The sequence below is a fragment of the Zalophus californianus genome, chromosome 4 (assembly GCF_009762305.2).
Source record: "Zalophus californianus isolate mZalCal1 chromosome 4, mZalCal1.pri.v2, whole genome shotgun sequence".
NCBI classification, from domain to species: domain Eukaryota; kingdom Metazoa; phylum Chordata; class Mammalia; order Carnivora; family Otariidae; genus Zalophus; species Zalophus californianus.
This window is the reverse complement of record NC_045598.1, coordinates 34,153,050-34,180,631: the sequence shown is the minus strand read 5'-3', so window position 1 is coordinate 34,180,631 and position 27,582 is coordinate 34,153,050. Positions and strand designations below refer to the sequence as shown.

General features: G+C 59.8%; 1 protein-coding gene across 14 annotated transcripts in view; it reads right to left on the bottom strand.

The window, feature by feature from the left end:
* Positions 1–302: 302 nt before the first annotated feature.
* The window catches only part of PTPRF (protein tyrosine phosphatase receptor type F), an 86,382-nt gene continuing 59,102 nt past the window's right edge, over positions 303–27,582 (bottom strand). For 2 of the 14 annotated variants that reach the window (XM_027609217.2, XM_027609228.2), the window contains 24 exons: positions 24,982–25,287; positions 24,139–24,332; positions 21,241–21,267; positions 19,784–19,901; positions 19,116–19,694; positions 18,381–18,478; positions 17,974–18,227; positions 17,791–17,884; positions 16,991–17,206; positions 16,514–16,668; positions 13,685–13,800; positions 9,719–9,751; positions 8,887–8,984; positions 6,062–6,185; positions 5,743–5,918; positions 4,898–5,017; positions 4,465–4,619; positions 4,096–4,381; positions 3,831–4,009; positions 3,487–3,613; positions 3,142–3,267; positions 2,725–2,879; positions 2,499–2,634; positions 303–2,060 (listed from right to left, as the gene is read on the bottom strand). In XM_027609217.2, the coding sequence (XP_027465018.1) occupies positions 1,992–2,060; positions 2,499–2,634; positions 2,725–2,879; positions 3,142–3,267; positions 3,487–3,613; positions 3,831–4,009; positions 4,096–4,381; positions 4,465–4,619; positions 4,898–5,017; positions 5,743–5,918; positions 6,062–6,185; positions 8,887–8,984; positions 9,719–9,751; positions 13,685–13,800; positions 16,514–16,668; positions 16,991–17,206; positions 17,791–17,884; positions 17,974–18,227; positions 18,381–18,478; positions 19,116–19,694; positions 19,784–19,901; positions 21,241–21,267; positions 24,139–24,332; positions 24,982–25,287 (3,941 nt within the window). In that variant the 3' untranslated portion in view covers positions 303–1,991. The remainder of the gene's footprint in view (positions 2,061–2,498; positions 2,635–2,724; positions 2,880–3,141; positions 3,268–3,486; positions 3,614–3,830; positions 4,010–4,095; positions 4,382–4,464; positions 4,620–4,897; positions 5,018–5,742; positions 5,919–6,061; positions 6,186–8,886; positions 8,985–9,718; positions 9,752–13,684; positions 13,801–16,513; positions 16,669–16,990; positions 17,207–17,790; positions 17,885–17,973; positions 18,228–18,380; positions 18,479–19,115; positions 19,695–19,783; positions 19,902–21,240; positions 21,268–24,138; positions 24,333–24,981; positions 25,288–27,582) is intronic. The other 12 variants (XM_027609293.2, XM_027609329.2, XM_027609245.2 and 9 more) reach the window with 8 other exon arrangements.

Genomic DNA, 27,582 nt, shown 5'->3' with positions numbered 1-27,582 from the left:
GGGGAGGTGGCGAGGGAAGGGGAGGGGAGGGGGGGGGTGAAGAGAGGCAAAGCGCCTGCTCTTTGCCTGGGGAGCTGGGGTCCCAGGTGGCTTGCTCTTGATACACACTGGGGTCTGGTTTTCAGGGTTCGTAATGCTCCTTTCAGAAAGTGAGCACCATGCTGGGAGCCCCACCTGCCACACATACTCAGGACAGCCTCACTGTCTCCTTTGGAGCAGGAAATCTCCAGAATCTACCCCTAGGTACTGAACTGACAGAGCTCACTCTTTGGTTCCAGAAAGAGCTGAGACAGAGGCCCGGTTTGTAAGAAATCTTGATTATTCAAATTTATTACCATCAAGAATTATGCAACGATGCCGTAGTTCTCTTAACAAGTAGAAAACAGACTGTGTACAACAGTGGACTCTACAGCACTAGCATCCACAAGGTAAAAATGAATGTTTCATCCAACATTACCAACCCTGGATTGTTGATCTTGACTGAGCCTAGCTAGATCTGGGGACGTCTGCTCCACGTCCCTCGGCTAAAACAGCTATGCACCCTTCCCCGCCCCCACTTACCTACCTAGATAGTGCTGCCCAGAGGCCCTCTCCCTGCCCCTCAGCGAGCCGAGAGAATAAGGATTGATTATAGTACCGTTGAGAGAAGTCCAGTAGTCTTGCCACATTGGTTTATGAGGGCATCTTGAAAGAGTGGAAAAGAGCGACTCTCAGGGACTTTGAAGACAGCTGCAAACCAGGGAGGGAAATCATCTGGCCCCTGCTCTGAGGACAGACGTGTGCTCCCAGGCCCACTGGCCTGGACCCGAAGGGCCAGCTGTGCCCCTGCTCGGCCCTGAGGTGTGCGGGGCGTGGTACACACCCTGACCTGTGTCAATCACCGAGGCCACACGGCCGGATCCACAGCTTACCAACACCACGCCATACCGCAATGCTGGGGACGAAAGCAAGGCTCTGTGGGCCCAGAGGTCAGCCCGGCAGCTCCCCTGGGAAGCCCAGGCACAAGGGGCCACCTATTCTCTTGGGGGTTGGAAGCAGAGGCCAGGGGGGATGATTCTGGTTTTTTTTTTCTTGGTGGGTTTGGCTTTTTTTTTGGATTTTTTTGTTTTGTTTTGTTTTTTTGTCTTTGCATTTTTTAACCTTTGCAAACACGATGGTGATGAGGAACGCCTTTGCCAGGCTCCCCGAGACACGTCTGTGGTTCTGGGCTGTGAATGTTCACACACACACACGGGAATAGACAACTGGAGATGAGTGTTTCCTATCTCCTCCCCGCCCACCACGGTCTGTGGCGCCTCAAATAAGGCTCTGAAGGAAAAACAAAACAAAACTTAAAAAGGAAAGAAAAAAAGTCGTGTTTCCCCGCATTTGGCTGAAACAGGATCTCATCTGAAGGGCTGGAAGAGCAGCTAGATCAGTGGTGCCTCCTAGGCCCACGGCTGGGCCTCCACTCAGCCTGGTGGCCCCAGCTCCACACAGAGGAAGGCATGTTCTGTCCTTCAGCAGCAAAAGTCATACAAAAAAAAAGGATCCAAAGTGAACTCAAAAAAGAAAACAACTGAACCCCAACCCCCACAGCGGCCCATTCTGTAATTAAGGATTTGCAAAAGGAAAATCAGAGGGAAGAGGCTAGAATCCCTCAGTCTACCCCACTTAATGTATAAAAAAGGAGATTTGCCCCCATCCCCACCCCATGAGAAGAAGCATGAGAAACGCGGCAGCGGAACAGAGAGCTTGAAGCAGGCTCTGGGCGGGCCTGGTGGACAGAGACGGGCCACGGCACCTGGCTGCCGGCCCACCCACTCGCCCAGGGGTGTTCCGGGCTCTCCATTTGGTGTGGCAATGTTCCTGAAACGCTGTGACCCTGGTGGGCTGTGCTCTGCCAGCAACAGCATCTGTGCAGGAGGGCGAGACGATGGTCGGTATGGCTCAGAGGAGCTGGGTCCCCTCCGGAGCCCCAGCAGGGGCGGCGGAGGAGAGGGGAGCGCTAGTTACGTTGCATAGTGGTCAAAGCTGCCAAGGTACTCCAGGGCCGCACGATAGCACAGCTGGTACTGGTCCTGCCGGGACAGGGCGCTGGTCAGCCGCAGCCCGTGGGGGTGGATACTCCCGACACACTGGCCAAGGGCACTCCCACTGCAGCAGGGGGCCCCGGGCAGGTGCTAGCCCCAGATGTCGGCCCCAGGTGGTGTCCTGAGAACCTGGAGGGGGCCTCTGAAGGCTCGGCTCTCCCCCTTTCCCACTGCCCTGCACCTACCTGCCTCCCCCCGGCCACCCCCATCATGTTTATCTGCTCCTAGACCCTGCACCCCATCAAGGCTGCTGTCCAGCCCTAGCCGGGAACCAGGCACACTGCTTGGTGCTCAGTGCAGAGCTGCGGGAAGGAGGAGCATGTTCCACTCCTCCTACCCTAGCGTCTCAGGCAGAGCAACGGTAAATGTTGGCAGCTCGTGCAGGTGAGGAGCTGGGCTAACACACCAGCCAGTGGGCCCGCGTACCTCCGTCTGCACCATGGCTGGGCGCTGCGTGCGCAGGGTCTTCACAGTCTGGAACATGTCGACCACGCCCTCATAGCGCATCCGCTCCAGGACAATGCTCAGAGTGATAAACACGCCGGTGCGGCCCACGCCAGCACTGCTCAGGGACAGCACTGGATCAGGGGTCCTGCCCCCCAGGCCCACGGGCCCCCCACCCTCCCCCAGCCCTCCACGGGGTCAGCCCTACCTGCAGTGTACCGTGATGGGCCCGTCCTGCCCGAACTGCTCCTTGGTCTTGTGCACCTGCCCAATGAAGTCGATGAAGCCCTCACCTGTCTTGGGCACACCCTGCTCGGGCCAGTCTGTGAACTGGAACTGCCGGATCGTCCTCGACTGCCCATCCTGGAAGAGGCGGGTTGGGAACAGGGTTAGCACTTGTACCTCACGCTGCAGCCCTACCAGGCCAGATAGGCAGTACAACGACACAGGTCCGTACCCGTGAAATCCTGACACCCGAGGCCCCCGGGAAAGGTGCTCACGCCCCCCACCTACACCCTCACCTCAGGTTTCTGCAGCTTGAGCCAGGGCACCACCCCACACGTACGCGGGCAACGTGAGAGACACGCTTTCATGCAAGCATATGCACTCCCCTCTCCACACTTACCCTGGCGTCCGTGACCTTGAACTCACGCAGGATGTACTGGGGCATGTTGTACTCGGCCATCGGGTCAACAACAAAGTACTGGTAGCGAGCAGAGCGCTCTGCTGGCCAGTACTGGTGACATTTCTCCTGTGGACAAAGGGCCCGGCCCCCATGAGCAGGTAGGGAGGAGTGAGGGAAGGAGAGCTCCAGGTTTCAGAGGAGTCTGGGGCAGGACGCGGCAGGTGGTGAGAAGGGGGTCTGAGGCTCTGCTGAGGGGAGGCTGGGCGTGAAGGGAGAGAGCCATGCAGAGGTGGCGGGTGTGCTCCCAGGTGCGGGAAGGGCCCTGGGGCGGGGGGGTGGGCTCACCCTGCCCATCTCCCGAAGCCTGGTCAGCATGACGATGATGGTGGAGTTGTGCTCCCATAGCATGCGCCAGAAGTCCTCGGTGCTCTCTGCCAGAGGCCCCTGTGTGGCTATGTAGGCCTTCTGTTGTCTGGGGTGGACAGAAGACTGGACATGCTGGAGGTGCTGCTGCCCCGAGTCTCCCCAAGACTGCCTAATCCCTTGGGAGTCCCACTCAGATCGCCTACCCCTCCTCCGGGAAGCCCACTCTGATCTTCCGGGCTGGCCCTACTCTGTTGTGCCCCCAGCTAGCCAGCTGCAGGCCTAGGCCCCCGGAGAGCGTGGTGGGCAGTCACAGGCATGCTGACCTATAGCCATCCAAGAAGCTGGCATTGATGTAGTCCGAGCCCTCCACGCCACGGATGGGCTGCAGACACACACGGGTCAATTCATAGGGCATGATGTTCACCAGGCGATTCTTGAACTTGTTGCAGGGCAGGTTGGCGCTAATGAAGCGGGATGTGTGGGCCTTGGAGCTGGCCAGCAACTAGACAGAGGGATGGGCTGGTCAGGCCTGGCTTCTTGGTGGTGGGGGGAACATCCCCATGACCCAGTCCAGGCCCCTGAGCCCACCTTGAACTCGAGCTCCATGGCGGTCACACTCTCCCCAGGAGGCACTTGGCCCAGCTTCTGGATATGGGCATACAGGCTGCGGGCAGGCACCTCTGTGTGTCCACACGTGGCGGCCTCCAGCAGTGCCTCGTGGATGAACACATACTGGTCCTCGGTCTGCACCATATAGTTCCGCTGTGATCGCATGCACGTCACGTGGCCGTAGATGTCCACCGTCTTCTCGTGCTTCATCCGCTCCAGCATGGCATCGATCACGATGAAGCACCCCGTGCGGCCCACGCCCGCGCTGCAGGACAAGGGCTTGGCTTGGGGCAGAGGTCCAACCCCCCTCCCACCCCCACCAACCCCTCGGTGGCAGCCCCTTCTCACCTGCAGTGCACCACCATGGGCCCTGCATCGAGTGGGTTGCAGGCCTTGACCCGCCGCAGGAAGGCCAGGATGGGGGTGGGGTACTCGGGAACCCCATGGTCTGGCCAGGCCATGAACTGAAACTGACGCAGCTCCCGCTTCTCACTGGAGCCACTCTGGGGAGAAGAGTGGGGAGACACGATGGGATGGGGCAAGCATGCCTGCCACAGACTCTGGACAGGACCCCTGACAGGACTCAGAAGCCAAGGAGGCGGCCTGAAGGAGCTTGAGGCGCTGTTTCTGGTCATCCCACCCATGGCACTGGCTGCCACAGGGCGCTCGCATGCCTCTGAGCCCCAACTTCCAGCGCCAAGTTCTCGCTCACCCATCCCCAGGACACTGTGCTCAGACCACTTCCGGAGAGGGCCTGACAAGCACTGGGGCAGGGCCATACCTTGTGGAGCGCGAAGGTGCGCACAGTGTAGGTGGCCAGCTCCACTGTGTCCAGCAGGGTCACCTGAATGAGGCCGTACGTCTCGGTGCCCCGGGCCGGCCAGTACTGGTCACACTTCACCTACAGAGCGGCAAGTGGGGCAGGTGCAAGGGTGCTTAGAGGTACCCAAAGGCTCAGATAGGCGGGGGCCCCGGGGCAGAAGGGCGGAAGGTCTAGCTTACCTGGCCGCAAGGCGCCTAGCCCTGAACTCTCAGATCTGTGATGCCAGCCCTTCACCAAACCACATCAGGTTCTCATGCTACGTTGCCATCCCTGCCCCAGCTGGGAGGATGAGGGCCGTAATTGAAAATTATTTATTCATGACCAGATTGCACCAGGCACATTTTCTGCCAAATTTACCCATAACGTTTATGCGCCATTTTCAAGCTCTGTAAATTTTACGTTCCAGTCGATGCTTTGCCGTGCGAAAGCAGATAACAGCAGCTCTTTCCGCTAATTAACTTAGGAGATGTGTTAATGCCCCAGGAACACTCTGGCATCTGGGGAACATGTGAACATCCCAGGAACATGCTAGCAACTGGGGAACATATTAACATTCCTGGAAAATGACAACATCTGGTACAACATATTAAGATCCGAGGAGCGTGCCGGCGTCTAGGGAACGGGCCACATCCCAGGAATACCCAGTAGCCGGGGAGCATGAGAACACCCCAAAAAGACAAGAGCACTTGGTGCGTCCCTTGGGGGAACTTCTGACAGAGACAGGAAAAGGTGCCTGGAAGTCACTTGGTGCCTGAGTGTCTCCCACCCCACCTCCTGGTGGGAAGGCCCCCGCATGGTCCTACCCGGGACTTCTCCTCCAGCCGTGTCATCATGACCACGGTGGCCGTGCGCTGTTCCCACACCATCCGCCAGAAATCGCCCATGGTCTCGGGCAGAGGGCCCTGCGTGGCAATGTAGGCATTCTGCTTGCGGTAGCCATCGATGTAGTTGGCATTGATATAGTCACTCCCTGGGACACCTGGGAACAGGAAGGGGCACGGGAGAGCATTATCCCCGAACCCCCGCCCAGCCCACCATACCTTGGCGCACCCCTGGGGCTCCTGGGATGAAGTGTCGCCCCCGCCGGCAAGGGGGCGGGAGGGGGCGCTGCCCTCGGCTCACCGTCGATGGAGGTAAGGATGACTCGGGAGTGGTCGTAGGCAATGACATTTGCGTAGCGGTTCTTGGGCTTGTTCACTTCTAGGTTGGAATTCTCCCATGTGAACTGCTGTCCAGGGTCAATGGACTGTAGGAAATGGAGGAGGCAGATACAGCAGGCAAAGAGCTGGGGTCTCCCTACTGCCCCCAAGACCTGGGCTGCCAGGTGGTGCCCACATGGACCAGGGGCCCTTCTGACCATGGCACCAAATCCCCTTGCCCAGCAGAGCGGTCGGGGTCGGATGGGGGCAGGGGACAGTCCCTCCAGCCCTGCCCCCAACTCATGAAATGAATACAGACCAAGATGGAGCCATGGCTACCTGGGTCATGCTGTACCCGACACCGCTGCGGCTTCTGGGCACCTGCTGCATCACCCTGTCCAGCTCTCCTCCTACCTCCCTGGCCGTTCCCTCTCTGTCTCCTCTCCTTCCGCCTGCCCTTCCCGTGGGCAGGGCCCAGCACTCCTCCGGGGTTCATTCCTGGGCCTTCTTTGCAGTACAACCTTGCTGGGGCCCTCATTTGCTCGTAGGGTCTTGCACTCACCTGCTGGAGCTGCCCGCAACCCCAGCTGCAGCCCGGCCTCCCTGAGCGCCCGAGCTGAATGGCCAGCAGCCTCCTGGGCAGCCTCACCTGGGGGGCCCCACGGGCCCTGCAATCTCACCCCTTGCTAATAAGCAGAGATCATCGGCTTCCCCCCACACCGGGCTCTGCCACTGGAACTCCGTCTCGGTCAAAGGCACCTTCACCCGTTCACCCCCAAACCCCGGCCAGAACCCTCAGTCAGCCTCAAAAACCCCGCTATGCTCCTGTCCCCTCGGTCACTATGTCCTTGTGCTTCCCCACCCTCTCAGCCTGGCCGCCCCAACTCGGACTTGGGCATCTCCCTGTCTCTTCGCTTTCGCCCCACTCTGACCCTCTCTGTCCTGTAGCCAGAACAATCCTCAGAAAGTGCCGATCTGATCATCATTCTCCTGCTTCAACGCCTCCCGCGGCTCCTCACGGCCACAGATCATGAAAGTGGAGTCTCAGTGAGAGCCCACCGTGTGCTTGGCACTGTTCTAAGCACTTCGCACGTTTCCTCCCCTCATCCTCCCATGGAAGCAGGCTCTATTGCCATCCCCGTTTTATAGAAGGATATAACCCAAAGCTCTCAGCGGAGCACACGATGCCCTCCGTGTTTTGGCGCCAGCCTGTTAACTCTCCACAGGACAGCAGGCTCTGCTTCTGTGAGACCCTGCAGCACACCCCACCCCTCAGCCTGCCTTGGTGCTGTCGGCCTACTTTCTCTGTACATTTTGTCATGTTTAATGGAGCGCAACTGTTGTACTCAGCATCGATTATCTGTCTGAGCTGGCCTCCCCACCGCCTGAGCGGCCTGTCGTCTCCACATCCCCAGCACTGAGCACGGGTAAGTGCTCCACCGTGTGACGACTGACTGACCATAAAAGGAGACAGAGCTATGGGATCCCGGCTGAGGAATAGCTCACAGCAGGCCCGGGCAGGCAGAGAAGGCTTCTTGGAGGAGGGAAAGCTCACACTGGACGACAGAGGTGGGCAGAAGGTGAGAGGGGGAGAGCACTGTGAGCCTGGACAGTGAGGTGCAGGGTCTCGTGGGAAGGAAGGGCAGGTGTGGGATGGGGGACTGGATGGGTGTGGGCAGAGACCATGGAAGGCCCGCCGGGCCAGTGAGAGAAGTGAAAGCAGGGAGCATAATTCACCAAGTTTGTTACCTCCACAGCAGGGCCTTACTGCAAAGCAGGCCCCCGTGGGTGCTCTACAGAGAGAGGTGACATGCTTTCCTCACAGCAGGCATGTTCATCAATTTGCCTGCCAAGCTCAATTTCCTCTGCAGAAACCTGGCCCACAGCCCTTGGAAGGGGAATCCTGGGACCCCAGGGTACCACACACAGCTGACGGTGGGCATCTGACCAGAGGGAGCAGACTCACAGGCTGGGCTGTACCAGCCCACCAGTCACCTGTGCATCCATTATGGGTTGAGGGTGAGTCCTGGGCCAGGCCTGGGCTGGGGGCAGGGGCAGCAGCAGGAAAGGAGCTGAGGCAGAACACCACCTCTGGGTGTGCTCCTTAGAGGAGAGGGGGCTCTCCTTTATCACCTCCTTCTCTAGCAGAGCCCTCCCCAGCTGGGCCACCTGCACGCCCTCAGACCCCTGGAGCCGGGACGTTGGAGGCCCCAGCAGGGGGCAGGTAGGAGTCAAGACCAGAGTGAAGAGAGCGCATGGAGGGCCGTGAGCAGGAAGGTTCGTGCAGCCTGAGTTGCAAGCCTGGAGGCCCCCGATTCCCCGCTCTGTGACCCATGTTGCTCTGAGATTGCACGTGAGGGCATACATGTGCAGGCCACAGGCTGTCAGGCAGGCCTGAGTCTGACTTCTGCTCCACTACACACCAGCTATTTAACCTTGGGCAAGTCACTTCCTTTCTCTGAGCCTCAGTTTCCTCATCTGTAAGATGAGATAATAACCATACCATTTCATACTGCGAGGAGGACAGAAGGAGGGGACGCATGCAAATGGCCTAGCCTGGTCTCGTCTGCGGTTAGCTCTTGATAAATGAGCTGTTCCTCCTGATCCAAGTGTGCGTAGGAGCGACCTTTTGTCTGCCTCTGTTAGCATGTGGGCACGTGTCTGAGTGTCCAGACGTGGGGTGCTTGAAAGGGCCTCTGCCAGGCCTCTGCCCTGAGGGCGGAGCTCCCCACTCGCCACAGCCTGGAGCCCCCCCACCCACAGCTGGGGCCCGGGCCAGGCGCAAGGCAGGGGGTAAGGACGTCTCACCTCATACTCCTGGGAGAACTTGAGGCCGTCGTTGGCTTTGAGGCGCTCGATGTTGTCCGCCAGGTCAGTGATGGGGATGGGCGGGTGGTCTCGCATACCTAGGGGAGGGGGCACATCCAGGCGGAGTCAGGGCGAGGCGAGTGCTGGGTGGTGGAGACAGCCCCGATGCATGTGATGCGTACATGTGAACATGTGTGACCATGGAGCACTCGGCACTGGTGGCATGGGGACAGCAGCACATGCAGCGACAGGGATGGTGGGGCACACAGCGGCCAGAGGGCAGGAGAGGATGGAGGCAGCGTGTGTGCGTGAGCGCGTGTGTGCGTGTGAGCCTGGGGGGTGGGGGGCACCAGGGCCGCGCCTGGCGGGTTCTCAAGAGGGATACCAGGCTTCCTTCCTCCCGGGCTGGGGCTGGAAGCCCAGGTTCGGGGTAGCTGCACACCCGGCCCACGGGCCCTGCCTGTGGGCAGCCCTCCTGCCCCTCACTGGCGCCAGTCACTGTGGGAGACTCAGTGACGTGGTCTCTACACCGAGCGCGTGGATGGAGTGGACATGGAAGAGTGACACGGAAGAACCCAGAGAGAAAAGCAGAAATAAAGAGGGAGATGGGGAGAGAGGAGACAGGAGAGGCACCCGGCAGGGTGTCGGGCGGGGACTGGAGGCAACAGGGGTAGAGAGACAGGGCTGGGGCCAGCGGGAGGGAAAAGAGGACTGAAGGAAGTTGTGGGGAGAGAAGGGAAAGAAGGGTCGAGAAAGGGAGGCGATGGGGTGAGAAAAAGTTGGAGGAAACAGACACAGAAGCCAGAGTAGCCCCCGAACTCAGAAAACTAACTTGAGATATTCGGGCAACTGGGGACACTGGAACCTGCAGAGAAAGAAAACACAAAAAAATAGCGGGGCAAGAGAAGAAAGCCCATCAACCTTCTCCGGTTCAGGGGACACGTGGAGGGCCGGGGCGGGAGCAGTGGCCCCACCAGAGGTCCCCCAGATGCCCCCTCCTGAGGAATGCAGGCCCATCTCCCACCCGGAGCGGAGCGCTCCCAACCCCCTGGGCATCCTTGGGGGGGCCTCTTTTTAAGACCAAATTCTAGATCTGAACCGACCCTCATCCCCTCTGGTATCAAAATTTGACCTTGGCTATTTTCAGATGATTAGGCGAAAGGGGAGTGTGCCTTCACATAGAGAGATGAGGCACGTATGGTCAGAAATGACAGGGTCAGTCTGCACAAGGTTACGCAAATGACGACTGTAGTTTCTGTGGGTTTGAAGAATTTTCAGAATAAAGATTAAATTATAGGAGGAAAAAAAAAAAAAGCTTGCCAAACTAAAAAAAATAAGAAGAAAACTCGCCATGCCCCTGATCCCTCCCTATGTCCCTCCTGGTCCCCGGTTCTCTCAACAGTCCGGGGACCGCCGTGTCCATGGGGATGCCTCTCCCCACTGGCAACCTCTATTCCTTGAGCTCTGCATCTCTGGTGACTCATGGCTGGCCGCTTCTGGACAACCCCATCCCTCTGCACTTGACCTTCACCCCATCTGTGCACACCTTCTTCATCACTCCTTTCCTCTCAGACCCCTGTGATTTCCCTCCAGCCCCTGCAGCCAACCCTGAGCCCTTAGCGGCTCAGCAATCCTCCCAGGCCTGCCTGTTTAGCACCCACACCCAGGCCACACCTTCCCGGATGCTCTAACCACTTTCTCCTCACAGAGAAAACCGGGGCCACCAGTCCAGAGCTCCAGCAGCACGTTCCCTTACACCAGCTCCCCCCAACTCCCGTCCTCGTTGGGCCTGGAGCTCAGGAAGGCATCCCCACACTGCTCCTCTGGGCTACATCACAGCCCCACACCCAGGCCGGGGTCTAGAGCTGGCTTCTGGGTTCCTGCCCCACAGGCGAGCATCACTACCCCTGCATCTCAAATGCTCACTTGAAGGACCACCATCTGTAAACAACTTCCATATTGGTAAGAAGAAAAATCCTTTTTCGAGCCCGCACCCTTCCCCTCCTGCTGTGGTCCTGCCCACCCTGGCCTCCGAAAGGGCTTTCTCCACCTGCTCACTCCCCACTCACTGCCCCTCAACCCCGCCGAGACGCTTCTGCCCCCGGGACTTGGCCACCATGCTCTCTCCACGGTCGCCACAGCCAAAGCCAACGATCCCCTGGGTGCACAGCCAGCCCCGCCCGGCCTTGGCTTCAGGGACACCCCACTCTTCGCGTACTCTTCCTCTCTGGCCGTTCCTTTTGATCTCCCTGGTTACTCTTCATTCAGCCACCTCAACATTTCACCTCCTTCTTGGCTGCCCGCCCTTCTGTACTCCGGCTTTGACTACCACATGCTGCTCATCTCCCACGTCTGCAGTTTCAGGCGGGTAGCAGTGCGGAGGTACAGACCCGGGTGCTGCCTGGAACCCCTCTGACCACTGCTCAGCCATAAGCCCGAGCCCTGCTGCCTCCTCACACCGCCAGAGACTGCCCTCCACTCCCACGGCCACATTCCTCATCCAAGTCCTCGGCACCTTTCACTCACTCCCTGGCTTTCTAGTCTCCCAATTTCTCCCTTTCAACCTGACTTCCACAAAGCAGCCAGAGCGAGATCTCCAAATCACAATTCTGACCCTGCCGCTCCCCTGCTGAAAACTTTCTAAGAGATTTTATTTATTTGAGAGAGGGAGAGAAGGAGCAGGGGGAGCAGCAGCGGGAGAGGGCGAAGCAGACCCCCCCCTGCTGAGCAGGAAGCCCCATGTGGGGCTTGATCCAAGGGATCCCCGGGATCATGACCTGAGCCAAAGGCAGGTACTCAACTGACTGAGCCACCCAAGCACCCCGCCCTGCTGAAAACTTTTACTGCTTCTCTGGTATCCTCATGATGAAGTCCAAACCCCTTAGCCTGGCACTCAGGTTCCTCTGTGGTGGACCTCTGCCTACCCTCCGCTCTTATCTGTGGGCTCTCGGTACCCCAACTCCAATGCTGCAGGATACTCAGCGCCCGTGGGCTGCCTCCGCAGTGCTGTTTCCACTGGAGGGAGCCCTCTCCCATCTCCCCGTTTGCCTGACTCATGTCCACATGGCTTGGCATCCCCTCTCATAGGAGGAGGCTTCTCGGCCTTCTAGGCCGCCAGCAGCCTAGACAACTGATTCCTCACAGATATGATCATGCTGGGTTGCAACAGCCTGCTAGGTCGTCCAGCGCACTTACTCTCAGGATGGATGCCTTTGGAACCCAGTCACTGTGCTGTGAGGGAGCCCAGGCCACGTGAAGAGGCCTCATGTGGCTGTCACAAGCTGACAACCCCAGGTGGGCTCATAGCTGACTCTAGCATCAACACCAAACATATAAATGAATGAGTCTTCAGAATTCAGGAGACAGAAAACTTTTCCATAAAGACCAGATAGCAAATGTTCTTGGCTTTGTGGACATATGGTAGATACTACTTAACTTGGCCTTTGTAGTGTGGAAGTAGCCACAAATAACATATAAATGAATGGACATAGCTGTGTTCTAGTAAAACTTTATTTGCAAGAACAGGTGGCGGGCCATATTTGGCCATGAGCCAAAGTTTGCTGATCTCTGCTTTAAATGCTTCTAGCTCTCAGGGGCGCCTGGGTGGCTCAGCTGGTTAAGCGTCTGCCTTCAGCTCAGGTCATGATCTCAGGGTCCTGGGATGGAGCCCCGCGTCGGGCTCCCGGCTCAGCGGGGAGTCTGCTTCTCCCTCTCCCCCTGCTCATGCTCTCTCTCTTTGTATCTCTCTATCTCAAATGAATAAATAAGATTTAAATAAATAAATAAATAAATAAATAAATGGTTTTAGCTCTCAGGCTTCCAGGTGAGGGCCCAGACATTCTGAAATAGAGACAAGCTATTCCTGCTATACTCCGGTCTGAACTTTTAATCCACAAAAACCATAAGGGGTGACACATTCCTAATGCTGTTTTAAGCCGTTAAGTTTTGCAGTCATTTAACATCTAGCTCACATATACATAAGCCCTGTTTGTGTGTTAATTCACTCACTCAACTCAATTGTCCATTTCACAGGCATCCCCTTAGAGCCCACTGTGTGCCCAGTACAAGGGATGGCGATGAACAAGACACAGTTCTTGGCTCCACAGAACTTGGATTGTCATTGAGGCCATTCTAGCCCAGGGTGAGAGGTGTCATCGTGGAAGGAGCAGAGAGGTTCTGGAAGCCAGGGGAGACCCCCAGGCCTATGTGGGGGCTGAGGTAGGCTGGAAGACTTCACCTCGGGGAGGGGTCTGAGCTGTGTCTCCTGGGGCACGGGGCGGAGGGCGGGGGAGTGACGCTTTAGGAAGAAGGGACAGCCAGAGAGCCATGGGAGAGTGGCTGGAGAAGGAAGGGCAGGTAGAGTGCCCTGTGTGGGGTCCCTGTGCTCACACAGTTAAGTCTGGGCAGACTTAACTGTCTGGGCAGACTATCCCACCACAAGTGTCTGATGGGGCATTTCCCACCAACAGACCCCTCTTTTGTGCGGAGGGGACAAAATGCAGACGCTGGCCACCCTGTGGCTGGGATGTGGGCTCTGGGAGGGTCCTTAGCTCATATTCGGAGGCCTTGACCCAAGATGAGGCAGGGCCTAAGCAGCTGGGCCTCCCCCGAGAGGCTCTGGGGCTCCTGGGCTCCCGTGCAGCTGTTGCATACTGGAGCTTCTGTCACAGGGCACAGGGAGCGGGCAGCAAGAAGAAACAGCAGTAGGAAATGGGGGCACGAGGTCAGGGGCTCTTGGTAGAAACCCCGGGACCTGCAGGCCTGGGCTGGGGGCAGGTGTGCTGGGGAGCCACCCTACCTGGTGTCTGGTAGTTGAGCCTCCGCATCTCCACGGGGTCAGAGGAATGGGCCAGCAAGGAGTCCTTCAGCCCGACTGACTGCTCGTCCTTGGACGATGGGGAGTGTGTCCTCTTCCTGGAGGGGCAGAAGGGCAGCTGGTGAGAACCTGAGGGCCAGGCCGAGGACAGACGGGGGGCGTGGCTGGCCGTGGCAGAGACCCTGTGTGTACGGCTCCGTCCCTCCCGCTGCCCCACCCCATCCTGGGGCCTCTGGGCACGGGGGGGGGGGGGTCAGTGGCAGAGCGGTTTAACACGGAGAACACAGGGTGGGATGGGTGGGGTCACAGCAGGACTGGGGGACGGACGGAAGGCCAGTGCAGCGAGGGGGAAGGGGTTGCAAAGGCTGGTGGTGCCTTCCAATAGAGGGCAGGTCACTGCTGGGCAGTGGCTGCTGTCCCCAAGGCCACCACAGCTGGGGCAGCAGAAGCCACCAGGAATAAACATGCAAACGACACACAAGCTACGCAAACATCACAGACAGCCAGGCCCCAGCTGTCTGTCTCTCGGTATCAGGGTCAACGTCCAGAGCGGCAGGGGAGGGCCGGCGAAGGCGTCACCCTAGCTGGGCAGAGTCCTCCCTCACTGGCCTCAGCTCCCCTGTCTAGAAGGACAGGGTCAGAGACAGACTATGGGGTCTAGCTGCAGAAGAGCATCCAGGAGCTGCTCCTGCTTTTTGGACACGGGTGTTTGTGTACGTGTGCACGAGTGTGTAAAAATACACACCTCCCCCTGCCTTGCAGCCAGTGCTCTTTGCACATGTCTCCTGCAGCGCTTAGGTCATCCTAGAGAACTGGAACCTGGTAGAAGGCTCTGGGGAGCTCGGAGTTAGTCTCTGCACTCAGGGAGGGCACTGAAGTCTGCACTATGCTTGCGCCCTGGGGAAGGGGTGTCCCCTGTGCAGGGTATGAGTCGAGAGAGTCACAGAGCCCACCCTGGAGCCTGCTGAGCTGACCAGACAAGCACAGGCCAGGAGGCTTCTGGTCAAAGCCCCGCCCCTCCCTGCTGGGCCCGAAATGTGCACAGGGATAAGATGTGAAGGGGGAGGCGTGTGAAGAGAGAAGGAATGACTCCTACCTTTCTTGTTTACTAGGTCCCGAAAGATAGGCAAGGACAGAAGAAAGGAATGGTCATTGTTTCTGCCAAGCATTCAGGCCCTCTTACAAGGGGGATACTGAGGGACCTATTTATGGCAGTTACGTGGCACTCACGGGCAAGGGTTGGCTCTCCTGACAGACCTCAGGACCCAGATGGGGTGGGAAGGAGGATGAGTGGGTGTGTGGGACACTCCTTGGCCCACCCCCTAGTCTCCACGCCCTGGACCGGGAAAGCCTGTGCCTTATTCACCCTGGGAAGAAGGAATGAACTCTTCAAGAAGGAGGCCCTCGGTTTAGGTCAGGGCCAGCGGAGCAATGGAGCACGGAGCAAGGAACTGCTATGTGGAGACGAGTTCAGACATACAGACCAACCTGGGTTCACTGCAAGTATTCACGAACATACCCTATGGGCTCGACAGCGTGGTGGGTGCTCTAAACACAGGCCTCGTGATGTGCCCACTGGGGCAGATGGGGGACAATGTGGGGAAGACGTGGGGACAAAGGAGAGTCTCGTAGGTACCAGAGTCTGGGGAAGGGAGTCTTTTTTTCTTTTTTTAAATTAAGTTCTAGGGGCTTGAACTCACAACCCCAAGATCAAGAGCTGCATACTCTGCTGACTGAGCCAGCCAGGTGCCCCTGGAAGGGAGTCTTGAAGGACGCCACGGCAGCAGCTGGGTGGGCCTGAGCGGGAGAGGTGCAGTGTGGAGGCCGCCGGAAGCCCCGGCCGCCTGGGGGACTGCAGTAGTTCAGTGACTATGTCGGGAATGGCAGGAGGGGCCGGACTAGCCAGGCGTGTGATCGTCAGGTGATAGAGGTTGTGTTTTATTTTGGGAGCCACTAGAAAGTTTTAAACTGAGGATGACAAATCTCTGGGGAGTACCTTTCAGGCTGGCGGGTGGATGGAGCGAGGGGGCGGCTCCAAGAGTAGGGGGCTACTACCACCCGAGAGAGAGAACCAAGGAGCACCGTGTGCCAGGTGCCCAGCTATGCCCACACATGCGCTGCCTTGCGGGGAGCCTCCGGAGAGAGGAGAAGCAAATGTAGCTATCCTCAGGATAGAACTCGAGGGGACCAGGCGGAGTGACAGGGGAGAGGGGGGTGAGGCTGGCACCCAGGTTTCTGGCTGCTAACTAGGTGGAGGGATCGGACCCTTGTGATAGAGACTGCAGGGCAAGAAGGTTAAGGGGAAGGTTCAAGACACACTGAGTCTGGGACAGCTGTGGCTGCTGTGGTTACCCCAGGAGCTCAATCAACGTGTGCCAATGAATGTCCGTGGGCGTGTGGGCCTGCCGCTGGGTCCGGACCTCTCGAGGCCTAAGTGGGAGAGCCAGGCTGGGGAGTCACCTCGGGATGGTGGCAGGGCGAGTGCTGAGGGTAGGAGACCAGGGAGGGCAGTGTCCTGATGCTTGAAGACAGATGTGCTCACATCCACCGAAACAGAGACACAGATGGACAGACGTGCCCAGGGATGCAAGTGAACCAGCCCTCTGTGAAGCTTTGGCTGCTCGTCACACCTAGGTTAACACACACGCGTGTGCACACACACTGCTTCTGCTGTTCCACGCTTCCCACTGAGCCCAGGAGCTGGGGTGTGGGCCGCTGTGGCTGCCCTGTACCTGCATGACCCACGCCAGGAAGGACCTCCGAGCCCAGGGGCGGGTGGCTGTCCCCCGGAGCCCTGAGCGCAGCACTCACCTCTTAAACAGGAGGATGGCGATGACAATGAGGATGATGAGAATGACCGCCAGGACGGGGCCTGTCACCCACAGCATCTCAGGCTCCTCCTGTTGCTGGGCTGGCGTCACCTGGACCACGATCTCATCGGAGTAGGGGCTGGAGGCATAGCGCTTCTGTGGCCCAGTGGAGGAATAGCACAGGTGATGAGCTCAGTGTGACACCCCCCACCCTCTGCCCACCAAACCTGGAGGAAGGGCTCTGGGGCTGGGCTACGCTGGGCTCGCTGGGCTGGCTCCTAAGTGGCTGACCTGAGCCTGGCCAGCTAAGTCTCTAGAGCTAGATCAGGTCTGACCTCCTGGGTCCTAGGAGCTGATGTCTTTCGAGATAACCTAGTGCAGGTCTGGGACCCCTGGGGCAACCCTAGGTCTGGGATCTCATAGTGTTTAAGACTGGCCCACTCTCGGGGTGCTGAGAGCCCAGGCAGCTAAGGCAGACCTGGTCCATGGGTTCCTTCAGGGAGGCGAGCACAAAGCACTGATAGCTCAAGTCCGGAGACAGGGGCCGGTTGTAGAAGCCCCGGTAGCTCTTCTTGTCCCCCAGGGTGAAGGTCTCGGGGAGCACGTCCACCTGAGCAGCCACGTAGGGCTTCAGCCGCTCTGCCTGCCGCCGACGCCGCCGCTCCCCACCGCCCTGCTCGATGGCCTCCAGAAGCTGACAGAGCAGAGCACAGGAGTCACGCCTGACCTCAGACCACGGACTGCCGGGCCTGTGGCCTCAGATGCCTTCTCCCTGGACTGAGACCAAGGCTCACCCTCTGTGTAAGGGGCCCGAGCCTGGCCCGGCCCACTGTCCTTGCGGAATAACGCCACACACCAGCACCCCCCGGCCCAGTTAGAAGAGGGCCTCTGGGCCACCTGCCCCCCACCCCAACCAGAGAGGGCTGGCTCCACACATCTGTGAGAGCAGGACAGGGAATTCCCAATATGCTGGGGGTTCTACTCCAGCCCCGTGGGATTGCCCCAAGTCTCTAGGGCTCAGAAGCCTCTAGACCCGCAGAGTGGTCTCTGCTTCCTCCTGTCCTGGGGGATTCCCGGCAAAACCCTCCAGGGAGTCTCTGTAAGCCTTCCAGGAGTTTTCTGAGAACTCCCAGGGGGCCGCTTCAGAGTCCCAGAGAGGCCCAGGCTGTCAGCCAGAGCAGCCAGAGAGAGATTCCAATTTGGGGGTGTCCCTGGGGCTGCAGCCAACCAGTGCAATGGGGGCTATCACGAGTGGTGCCCCGTCCCATCCGCGGGCACCTCATCCAGCTCTAGCTCCTCGGGGGTGCTCCATCTCGGGGCCAGCATGCTCCCGCCCACACGGTCCACGGGCACCACCACGATGTAGAACCACCTGGGCGGGCAGAGTGGGAATCAGGGCTGTCGTCGCCCATGCTCGCAGCCCCGGCCCTGCCCCTCCCCCGCGCGGCCTCATCTGCACACCTGATGAGGGAGGCGTCCTGCACATGGGGCATGGAGAGGGTGAAGCGACCGTCCTCTACGTAGGCGGAGGCAGGCAGCGGCTTGTGCGGCAGGAGGTCCGGGGCCGTGCGGATGGACACGAGGTGCTGCAGGCCCCCGGCGCTGCTGCCACGGCTCATGAGCACGAACGAGTACTCTGTGTTTGGCTGCAGGTCTGCAATCAGTTTCCGCATGGAGTGCCCGTCTACCTCCACACTCTGCCCGTTGTACAGAATCTGGCGGGGGGAGGGACAGGCAGTGCACGGAGGTGAGCCTCCCCATCATGGGCCCACGGGGCAGGGCAGGTGTGCGTGCCCAGCCGGGAGGCTGCGGCACCAACGCCCGCACGTGGGACCGGAGGGACAGCCCCCGATAGGGCCCTCACCCACCTTGAAGGGTACAGCCGACTTGTAGGAGTCGGGGACCTCCCAGCTGAGCAGCACAGACGTCTTCATCGCAGCTGCCACGCGGAAGTTCTTGGCAAACACTGTGGAACACAATGAGGGGGAGGGGGCAGTCAGCTTTGGCCGTGAAACTGGGCTGGGGCGAACGGTTCCCTGCCGGGAGGAGGTGCCAGTCAGGGCTGGGGGTCAGGAATGGCTGCAGAGGCCAGGTACCCCACTCCCAGCCAGCTTCCAATCAATCACACAGCTCAGCTCCCAGCCCAAACTCCTCTTCACAGTGAGTACCGAGCCGGGCAGATGCCACAGGACCCATGGTCGGGATCTCCAGAGGTGCTGGTCAGTGACCGGATGTCGGTGGGATTTGGTCACAAGCAGCCTGTGACCCCACACCAGAGCACAGTGGAGCATGTTCACTAGAAGTCAGTGGGTCAGGGCCTTGAGAGAGTAGTGTCCCACACCCAAGAATGGTGATGCAAAAGAGATCAGTGGGTCAAGGTCACGAGAGATTGGAGTCGCACAGCAGAGATCAGTAGATTAAGGAGAGCAGAGGTTAAGGGTCGCACACTGAGAACGTGGCGCCTGTTGGCTAGAGGTTAGTGGTCACGGTCATGAGAGACTGGAGGGTCACACAGCAGAGGCTGGTGGATCACAGTCGCCAGAGGTCAGTGGGTCAAGGAGAGCAGAGGTCCCCAGGCGCGGCCACATGCCCGCAGCACACACCTTGATCCATGGGCATGGTCCGGGACTGGATGCTGGGGCTGAGTGGGCCGGCGCCTTTGCTGGTCCGTGCTCGGACCTTGATGTCGTAAGTGGTGTCCGGCTTGAGGCCAGAGAGCGTGAGGCGGGTGTCGGCAGTGAGGTTCTGCAGCTCCTGCTGGCTGTTGATGTCACGGTACACCACAGAGTAGTTGGTGATGCGCCCATTCCTCTCCGCCAGCATCGGGGGGTCCCAGGTCAGCTCCGTGGTGGAGGTGGTCAGCCCTATCACACGCAGGTTTTGGGGGAAGCCACTGGGTATGTCCTCGGGAGTCGTGATCTCCTTCTCGAACTCCTCTCCTAGGCCAGCCCGGTTCTTGGCGGCCAGCTGGAAAACGTAGGTGGCTCCCTTGTGTAGGCCGATGACAGTAAAGTGCTGTTTGTCCTTGCCAAAATCCATGACGTTGGGCTCTGCCTCGTCGGCACGGCGATACTGCAGCCGGTAGCCCAGCAGTTCCCCGGGGAGCTCCTTGGGGGGTTGCCACTGCAGCAGCGCGGTGTTCATGGCCGTGGTGCTGACCATCATGGTAGGCCGGCCTGGGACTGAACAACCACGCGCCGGGCTCTGGTGCTGCCCACCCGGCTGCCCGCCCCTCCCCGCCCCCCGGCTCCACCCTTGACCCCTCACTCACCTGCCCCCGTCGTCGTGACAATTTTGGGCTTGCTGCGGGCACCATCCCCCTTGGTGGTGTAGGCGGCGACGGTAATGGAGTAGGTGGTCTCTGGGGTCAGGCCGCTGATGGTGGTTTCCTGAGGAGGAGGAAGGGCTCGTTCCCATCACCGAGGAGCAAGGAGGCCAGACCGTGCCAGCCACCTCAGGACCTCAGCTGGCAGGGAGTCTCTGGGGCACACGGGGCCAGAGGTCCTGGGGGCGGTGGGGCCGTGCAAGGCTGGACGCTGCCGGACGCAGGGCAGGTGGGTGGGATGTGTGCCCAGGAGGACCCCGCCCGTCCCAGGAGCTGCACGCTGGGAGCAGACAGCTCCCTCTTCCTTTCAGGTGAGAATAAAGTCTACACTGTTCCTCTACTCTACTGCACCGCGAATGACACCTCACAAAGTCTGTGCACAGGAGACACACAGGGCGAGCCTCTTGCACGGCTCTGGGCACACACATGCACGCAGCCTACAGCTGCTCCTCCTGTGTAAGTAGGCAGAGGGCCACTGCAGTGCACGCACGCGCACGTGCATACAGCCATCCACACCCACACCCACAGGCAAGGTGGAGTGGGTCAAGGTGCTACCCTGCAGGACCAGGTCAGGGCCCCGTCTAACCTCATGTAGGAATGGGCTCTGTGAACACCATATGCCTCGCAGTACCTCGTGAGACAGGGAAGAAAGACGAGGACAGAAAACCCCCACCGTGGGGAGCATTACTTCCCTGCTGTCCCGGGTGAGGCCTAAGGAGTCAGCCAGGGCAGGGTGTCCCAGCCTCGGCTGGCCCCGCCTATGCCCATCTCCAGCCGAGGCATCACTTCCAGACATGCGGAGGAACACCACAGGAGGCCAAGCCACGCCACACGGGGGGGGGGGGGGGGGAGTGGGAAGAAGGGGGGGGACCACTGTGCGGTGGGAACAGAGCTGTCACCACCAACCCTGGTGTCCCTCCAGCTCCGAGTCTCAGGTGGGGCCACTGCAGCCACCACTGACCCCTCGCAGACACCCTCCTGCCCCAGCTGGAGGGTGTCCCAGGGCTGGGGCCCCAGAATGCACCAATGCCGGAACCGGCTCCCCAGATTTCCCTCCCAGCCTGGGCCCAGGAGCAGGTGATTTTTCACTCCAGCGATCAATAAGGCCTAATGATCAGGATCGGATTTAACTGCATCCCCGTCTGGCCAGAGCAAGGGCCAGGCCCTGGTCGATCACAAACACTGGCCTGAAATGGCTGCTCGACAGGCGAGAAGTTAAGGATTAGAGGAAATGCCAATCGCTGCTCAGCTCGCCGCCTGAGCCTAAACGCCAATTTTCTCCGGATGTGGCTGGTGCCCCGCGGACCTCAGCGGCTCAGGCTGGGGGGAAGGTGGGGGAGGGGAGCGTCCCGCGAGCCCAGCCTGACCCAGGTCTCGCCCGCGCTCGCACACCTGTTACTTACATAGTCCTCGGACTCCTCTGGCCGCCACTGACCGCGGGAGGGAAAGAAAGGGAGACAGGATGTGAAGGACTCTGTCTGCAGTGGGTCTGGCCCGGGCAGGGCACAGGGAGGGTACGGGCCTCTACAGGGCCTGCCCGTGGAGGTAGCACCCCAGGACCACTCCCCATCTGCAGATCCCAGCCCATGCTGCTTGCCAGGGCTGAGGAGGGGAGTGAGACTGGGAGGGCACACAGCCTGATGGGGAAGTGGGGGAACGGCTCCAGGACACACAGGGACCCGAGAGCGCCACCTACAGGTGCTTTGAGGGAGAGGCCGCCAGACATGGGGGAAGACACCCCACTCTGGTAGAGTCTGGCCTGGGCCAGTCCTGGCCGTGCCTGTTGTCGTAGTATGATTATTCAGTGTCTCCTTCCACTCTCCCAAGTCTCCCAGTTGGGAGACAGATTACGCAGGTGGCCCGGGCAGGAGCGTAGCCCAGAAGAGAGCTGCAATGGGGCCGGCGGGGGGGGGGGGGGGGGGGGCGCAGGCCAGCAAGATATTGAGAGTGTGAATGCCAAGAGTGGAGCCCGGGCCCTTGCCCACAGGCACAGGGGAAGCACTCAGATGCTATTCCTTCCTGGGGGTGCCTGAGATCTCACTGCGGTGGGAAGGCATATCTCAGGGCTGGCAATGTTGGTATTTCTTGGCACACTCTTCTTTAGGCCACAGTGTGTATAGCTGCACTAGTTGGACAACGGGGGGAGGTGTCCCTTCCGAGGTCCTGTGGCACCGGAGGGCTGAAGTTGGCCAGTGTCCAGCATTGCAGAGGGACCATGGGTCCTCTGGCCCAACCACCCTCGAAGTGCTGGTCTGGCCTCTGTCCCCTGACCCCAGTTCCTCCTGCTCTGGGAAGCTCTGTTGGAAAGGTCTTGCAAGGAGCGTGGGACAGAATATGGCAAGAGGCCATCAATGGGTCCCGACTGGCCATGACCACCTTCAAGGGTGTGGCTGGGCCCACCTCTGCTCTAGGTTCCTTGTTGGGGGGGGGGAGACTCTCGCTGTCCACGCCAGGCCTGGGCATGAAGTCCTCACAGAGCACCTATCCCGTGTCGGAGGCAAAGTGAGGGAGAAGAAGGAAAGACAAAGCGGATGAAGCAAAATGGAGGGAGAGAGGATGGAAGGGAGCAGTGGAAAAGAGAAGGGCGAAGAGACTGAGGCAGGCACAGTCAGTGGGAGGAGACACAGAGAGAGGGAGGAAAAACGTACTGTGAGAAACAGATAAACCCGAGATGGACACATACATAAAAGGTGACAGGCATGGCTGCACACTTGAGGGGGGCGTGACCCCCGTGCTTCTTCTAGAACAGATGGGGGCCCCGGGCTAAGTGACTGGGGCTGCTGGGTGAAGAGGGACAGGCTGTGGTGTCCTGGACGGGGTGGCCGGGGGACAGCTGGGCCCTGTGGCCAGGCTGGGGACCAGGCCCTCCACCTTCAGTTGGCTTTCCTGGAGCCCCGGGCTCATGTCCACCCCGTCACAGCATGTCTGAGGCCACAGGGACAGCGTCCCTCCTCCTGTGGCCCAGCTCCCTTCCAACCACTTGGAACCAGAAGGGGGCACCTGAAAGAGTGGCTCTGAACCCCACTGGCTGCAGCTGTGCCTTGGGCCCCCGAGGATGGGAGGGGCTGGAGGGAGCCCATTCCCGGGATGTTTCTGGGTGGGTGTGTCTGTGGAGGCTCCAGGAGGAGTCCTCAACCTGCCCCAGGAATGCACATGTCCGCCTCCTCCACCCCGGTTCTCTCTCAGCGCAGGCCAGGCTGAGAGGAGGAAGACAGCCCCCTCGGGCCAGACAGGAATTTTGCCTGAGTGCTAAGCCCAGCCTGAGGCATGAAGGCCCCATCTGTCCGTGTGGGTGAGCCCACCCTGAAGAATACAGGGTCTGTCCCTGCACCTCTGGGCCCTGCCCAGGGAGGGGGAAAAGCTGGACAGGGTGGGCATGTGGGCTCTGAAGGGAATCTGGGCTCCTTCCCCCAGGGCTGGCTCAGTGAGGCCAACTGTGGATCCCCTCCCAGGGGCCCGATTCTGGCTGGGGAGACCTTGGAAGCAGACCACACCAGGTGTTAGGACTTTTTGGCAGAATATTTGGGGAGGAAGCTCGCCATAGCAATTACAGCTCTTTCCAGGAGTCCAGGGACTGGGTTACCTGTCCAAGCTCAGCCACCAACTTACTTACTGGGAAATTCTGGGCCATTCACATAACCTCCCACTATCCCAGATTCTTTCCAGAATAGCAAGCCAGTGCTCAGGATACCCCGGGGACCTTACCCCAAGTGCACAGAGAAAGACATGAGGCTGGCTGCCAGGCCCACACCTTGAGTGTAAACACCAGGGGCTGAACCGTCCTCCTGGGGGCCAGGCCCAGAGCAACACTCCAGCCCAGTCAGTCACAAAACTCCCCTGAGCGGGGGCAGATGACAGCAGGAGTGCTGTCCCCACCCGGGCTGGGAGAGGAAAGGCCGCCCAGCCCAGCACCGCTGAGGAGGAAGGCAAATCTTAAATCCCAGCCTAACTGACAGTGGATGCGCTTCCTGCAAAACACAAAGCAGGGCGTGGGGGTGGGGCTGAAGCCTGGGCAGGGGGTGACAATGGAAACCGGGGTCTCTGCTCCTCACTGCTAGTGCTGGTACGTGAGCCACAGAGGTGACTGCCAGGCAGACCCAAGATGGCAGAGGGAGTGTTCCTGGAACCTAGCCCTAATCCCCTGGTTTGAGCACCTCCCAAACCTGACACACAGCAGGACATCTCGGTGTCTGAGTCCTCTGAGGGCAGGCAGGGGACAGAGGCAAACATGGGCTCCAGAGAGGTAGAGAAGCGTGCTGGTCTTGTCCACCTTCCCACCCCACTACCTCTCAGGGGCGCACCTGGGCCTCTGCCAGCATGACGTCCTGGATGATGGGTGGGCCGCGGGGCTCGCCATTCTCTAGCCGCACATAGGTGACCTGGTAGCCGCGGATCTGGCCATGTTGCTTGCTGGGGACGGGCAGCTTCCAAGAGACATGCACAGCCGTGGAATTCAGTGGCTCCACCTCTACCTTCCGTGGTGGCCCACTGGGCACTGGGGACCAGGAAGAGGAGAGAGTCAGGCCTCTAGGATGGACCTTGGTTCGGAGGGGGGGGGGTGGCACAGTACCCTCCAGGGCCTTGCCTTTGCACTCCGCTGCCCCAGGAATGGCCCTCATATGGTTTCTGTACACTGTCCCTGCTGAGAACAGGGAGGGCTCCCTCTGCCTAGCACAAGGAAGGCCTGCCCACCCCTCTGGCCCTGAGCTACCTCACTTGGTGGGGAGAGTAGGAGTGAGGCACAAGGCCTTTGGCCACCCTAAAGTCAGCACAATCTGTCCCATCTTCTTCTGGGCCCCCCACATCATGCCAATGTCTGGCCAAGACCGAGTCTCGTTGATTCTACTCCCAGCGTCTTTTGCACCGGTCTTCCCAATCTCCTCCTCCCAGATCTCAGGTGGGGGCTGCTGCTTCTGTCTTAGCCTTGCGAGGCCCCAGCTGCCTTGGAGCTAGCCCCACAGGCTTCAATTTGGGCACAGGCTATCCCATCAGCTACATTTCCCCCGTGCGGGCTACTAAGCCTGCACCAGGAAGGACTTGCCTTCCTGGCTTGCGTGAGGCAAAGGCCCTGGGGGTGCGAGGTGCACGGTGTCTGGGAGGGGTGCCTCTCCTCCCCCGCCCCTCCCCTTGGCACCACTGCCTACCGTCCTCGTCTGTGCGCACTAGCACCGGGCTGCTCTCCGGGCCGGGGCCCACATCCGTGTGCGCCCGCACCCACACCCGGTACTCCGTCCACTTCTCCAGGCCCACCAGGTCCCAGCTGGAGTGCTCGCGACTGATGCTCTCCACCACATGCCGCCCTCGGTCCTCGCCGTCCACTGCCTCGTAGGCCACTGAGTACTGGGTGATGATACCGTTGCGGCTGGCGGCCGGCGGCGGGACCCAACTTACCCGGACTGTGGTGGAGCCCGTGCTCACACAGGTCACCTTCTGGGGAGGGGCAGAGGGGGCTGGGGAAGACAAATGGGGGGAAGCAGGCAGATGGAGGGCGGGGGTCGCAGGCACAGTGACTAATCACAGAGGATGGGAAACTCACCCAGGCGGGCTACTTCCTGAGTGCAGAATGGCTGTCCCAGGGCCCCTCCTAGGGCAGGCTGTCACCACTGCCACCAGCCAGCCCGGCTCCCTCTGGCCCACAGGCTCTACACATGCATGCGCACGCGCACGGGGTCTCCCACACATACATATGGTGTCTTTCACACATATGGGGCTCTAACAGCACCTCACACACACACAAGGTCTCTCCCACACATAAGAACTGTATTGCATAAAACACACACCCTGCCACATACACACAGGCGTGGGTCATGACTCCCCGACCCCTCGCCCCTGCTCACACACACAACCACGCATGGAGAACCTCCCGCTGCTGTGCCCATAGCTCTCGTCAGGACTAACAGCCCCTCTTCTGGCACAAGGCTGCTGTGACCTTGTGCCACAAGCAGCCACAGAGACCAGAGGCCAGATGGGAAAGAGGCCAATTGCCATGGCTAATTTGGAGAAAATGCACCCCTGGAGGTGCTCTCACTCAACGAGTTCCTTGGGTTAGGACTGTGCCCCCCTTGTTCCCAGCGACGTTTCTAGGCCTTATCCTCACTGAGGAACCTGGTGCTATTACACGGCTTCCTCGCCATCTCGAGTTCTGCCCCCACCCCTTACCAGAGTGACTTCAGCAGTCTCCCTCCCCGGCCCTGGAGCCCCTCATCTCCAGGGCTTTCTCCCCTGCACTGCTGTGGCCATGCCCTAGATACTGCCATGACTCAGAATGGCCCTACTCCCCAAACCGGGGCCTCCGACATCCCCTTGCAGACCCTCACCTTGTCCCAGCGCAGCTGCTCAAGGTCCCCAGCACTGTGCTGGCTCTTCACCCCCCTGGGGGCCTCCACCCACGGACCTACCATCCTTACCGCCCTCGATATTGGGCTTTGACCCTGAGGTCCTGTACCTCAGCACTCGACACATACCCCCAACTCCCCCAACTCCTTCTCTTCCCACACTCCTGCCCAGCCTGTGCCAAGCCCTGGATGGAGCCAATCCTCTGCCCTCTTCAAGGCGGTGCTGGGGCAGGTAGAAAAATGTCACCTGCCCTGGAAGGCTGGCATCCTATGAGTACATCCCCAGCGGCCTCATCGGGGCCTTGCCTGCAGCTCGTGGCCTCTGGTCTCTGCACAGCTCCCTCCGCCGCTGCACACAGAACGCTTTCAACCTCCTCCATGCTCCGCTAACCTCCAGCTCTCAGCACACAACTGTCTCCCACTTTGCAGAGAAAACCGAAGCCTCCCACCAGCAGCTCCCTCCATCTCTCGCTACCAAACCCACCGAACAACTGCAATCTCACTGAGCCACCCTTGCTTCCCACGAGGAGGGAGGTGTGCCCTGCCATCTAAGGTGGAGCTCTCCCATCCACATTTTGTCCCTGAGTCCCCCAAATCCTTCTCTTTCCCGAATTTTCAACTTCTCCGTACGGGCTCATTCCTAGTAACATTTAAACATGCTCAGATTTTCCCTATCTAAAGAGACAAAACCCATCCTCAGGCCCACAGCACCCTTCCTCCAGCTGCAGCAGCCCCTCCCTCCAGCTAGTCCTCACAACCCTCGCCCCAGGCCCCACCCCCAGGTACCCGACGCAGCAGATGACGCAGCGTTTACTCCTGTGTTCCTCTGGCCCTGACGGCTCGGCAGCAGCATCTCGTCTGCTCCTTCAAACTCTCTTCTTCCAATCTCCAAGACGCTCTCTCCGGGATTTCCTGCTGTCTTTGGTCATCCTCTTCAGGGTCCCCCAGCTCTAACCCAGCATGGCCACTCGCATGGCATAGGGCCTCCCTGGCTGGGGTGCCTGCTTCGGTCCCACTTCCAACCCTCTTCCCAGGTCTACACACCAGAAGCACAGAATTTGCACGACGCCCCCCTTTCCCTCAGCATCCCAAAACCAGTCCGCCACCAGGTCCCAGGGAGCTGTCACCCCAGACGGCTCTCTAATCTACCGCCACCGCCTGAGCTGAGCTGCCACTTCTTGCTTCGACTACCGCCCGGGCTCCTCGCCGGCGGCTGGCATGCTGCTGGGCTGTCCTGCGTGTTCTCGCCCAGCAGCCAGCCAGCCCTCCCACCTGTTCCCTCAACCTGCAGCCGGCTGCTTCAGCCACACTGGCCCCCTGCTCGCCCCTGTCCACAACTAAGTGCCTTCCCGCTTTAGGGCCTTTGCACCTGCTGACCTCCTGCCCGGGGCCTGTGTCCCCCCCAAGGAA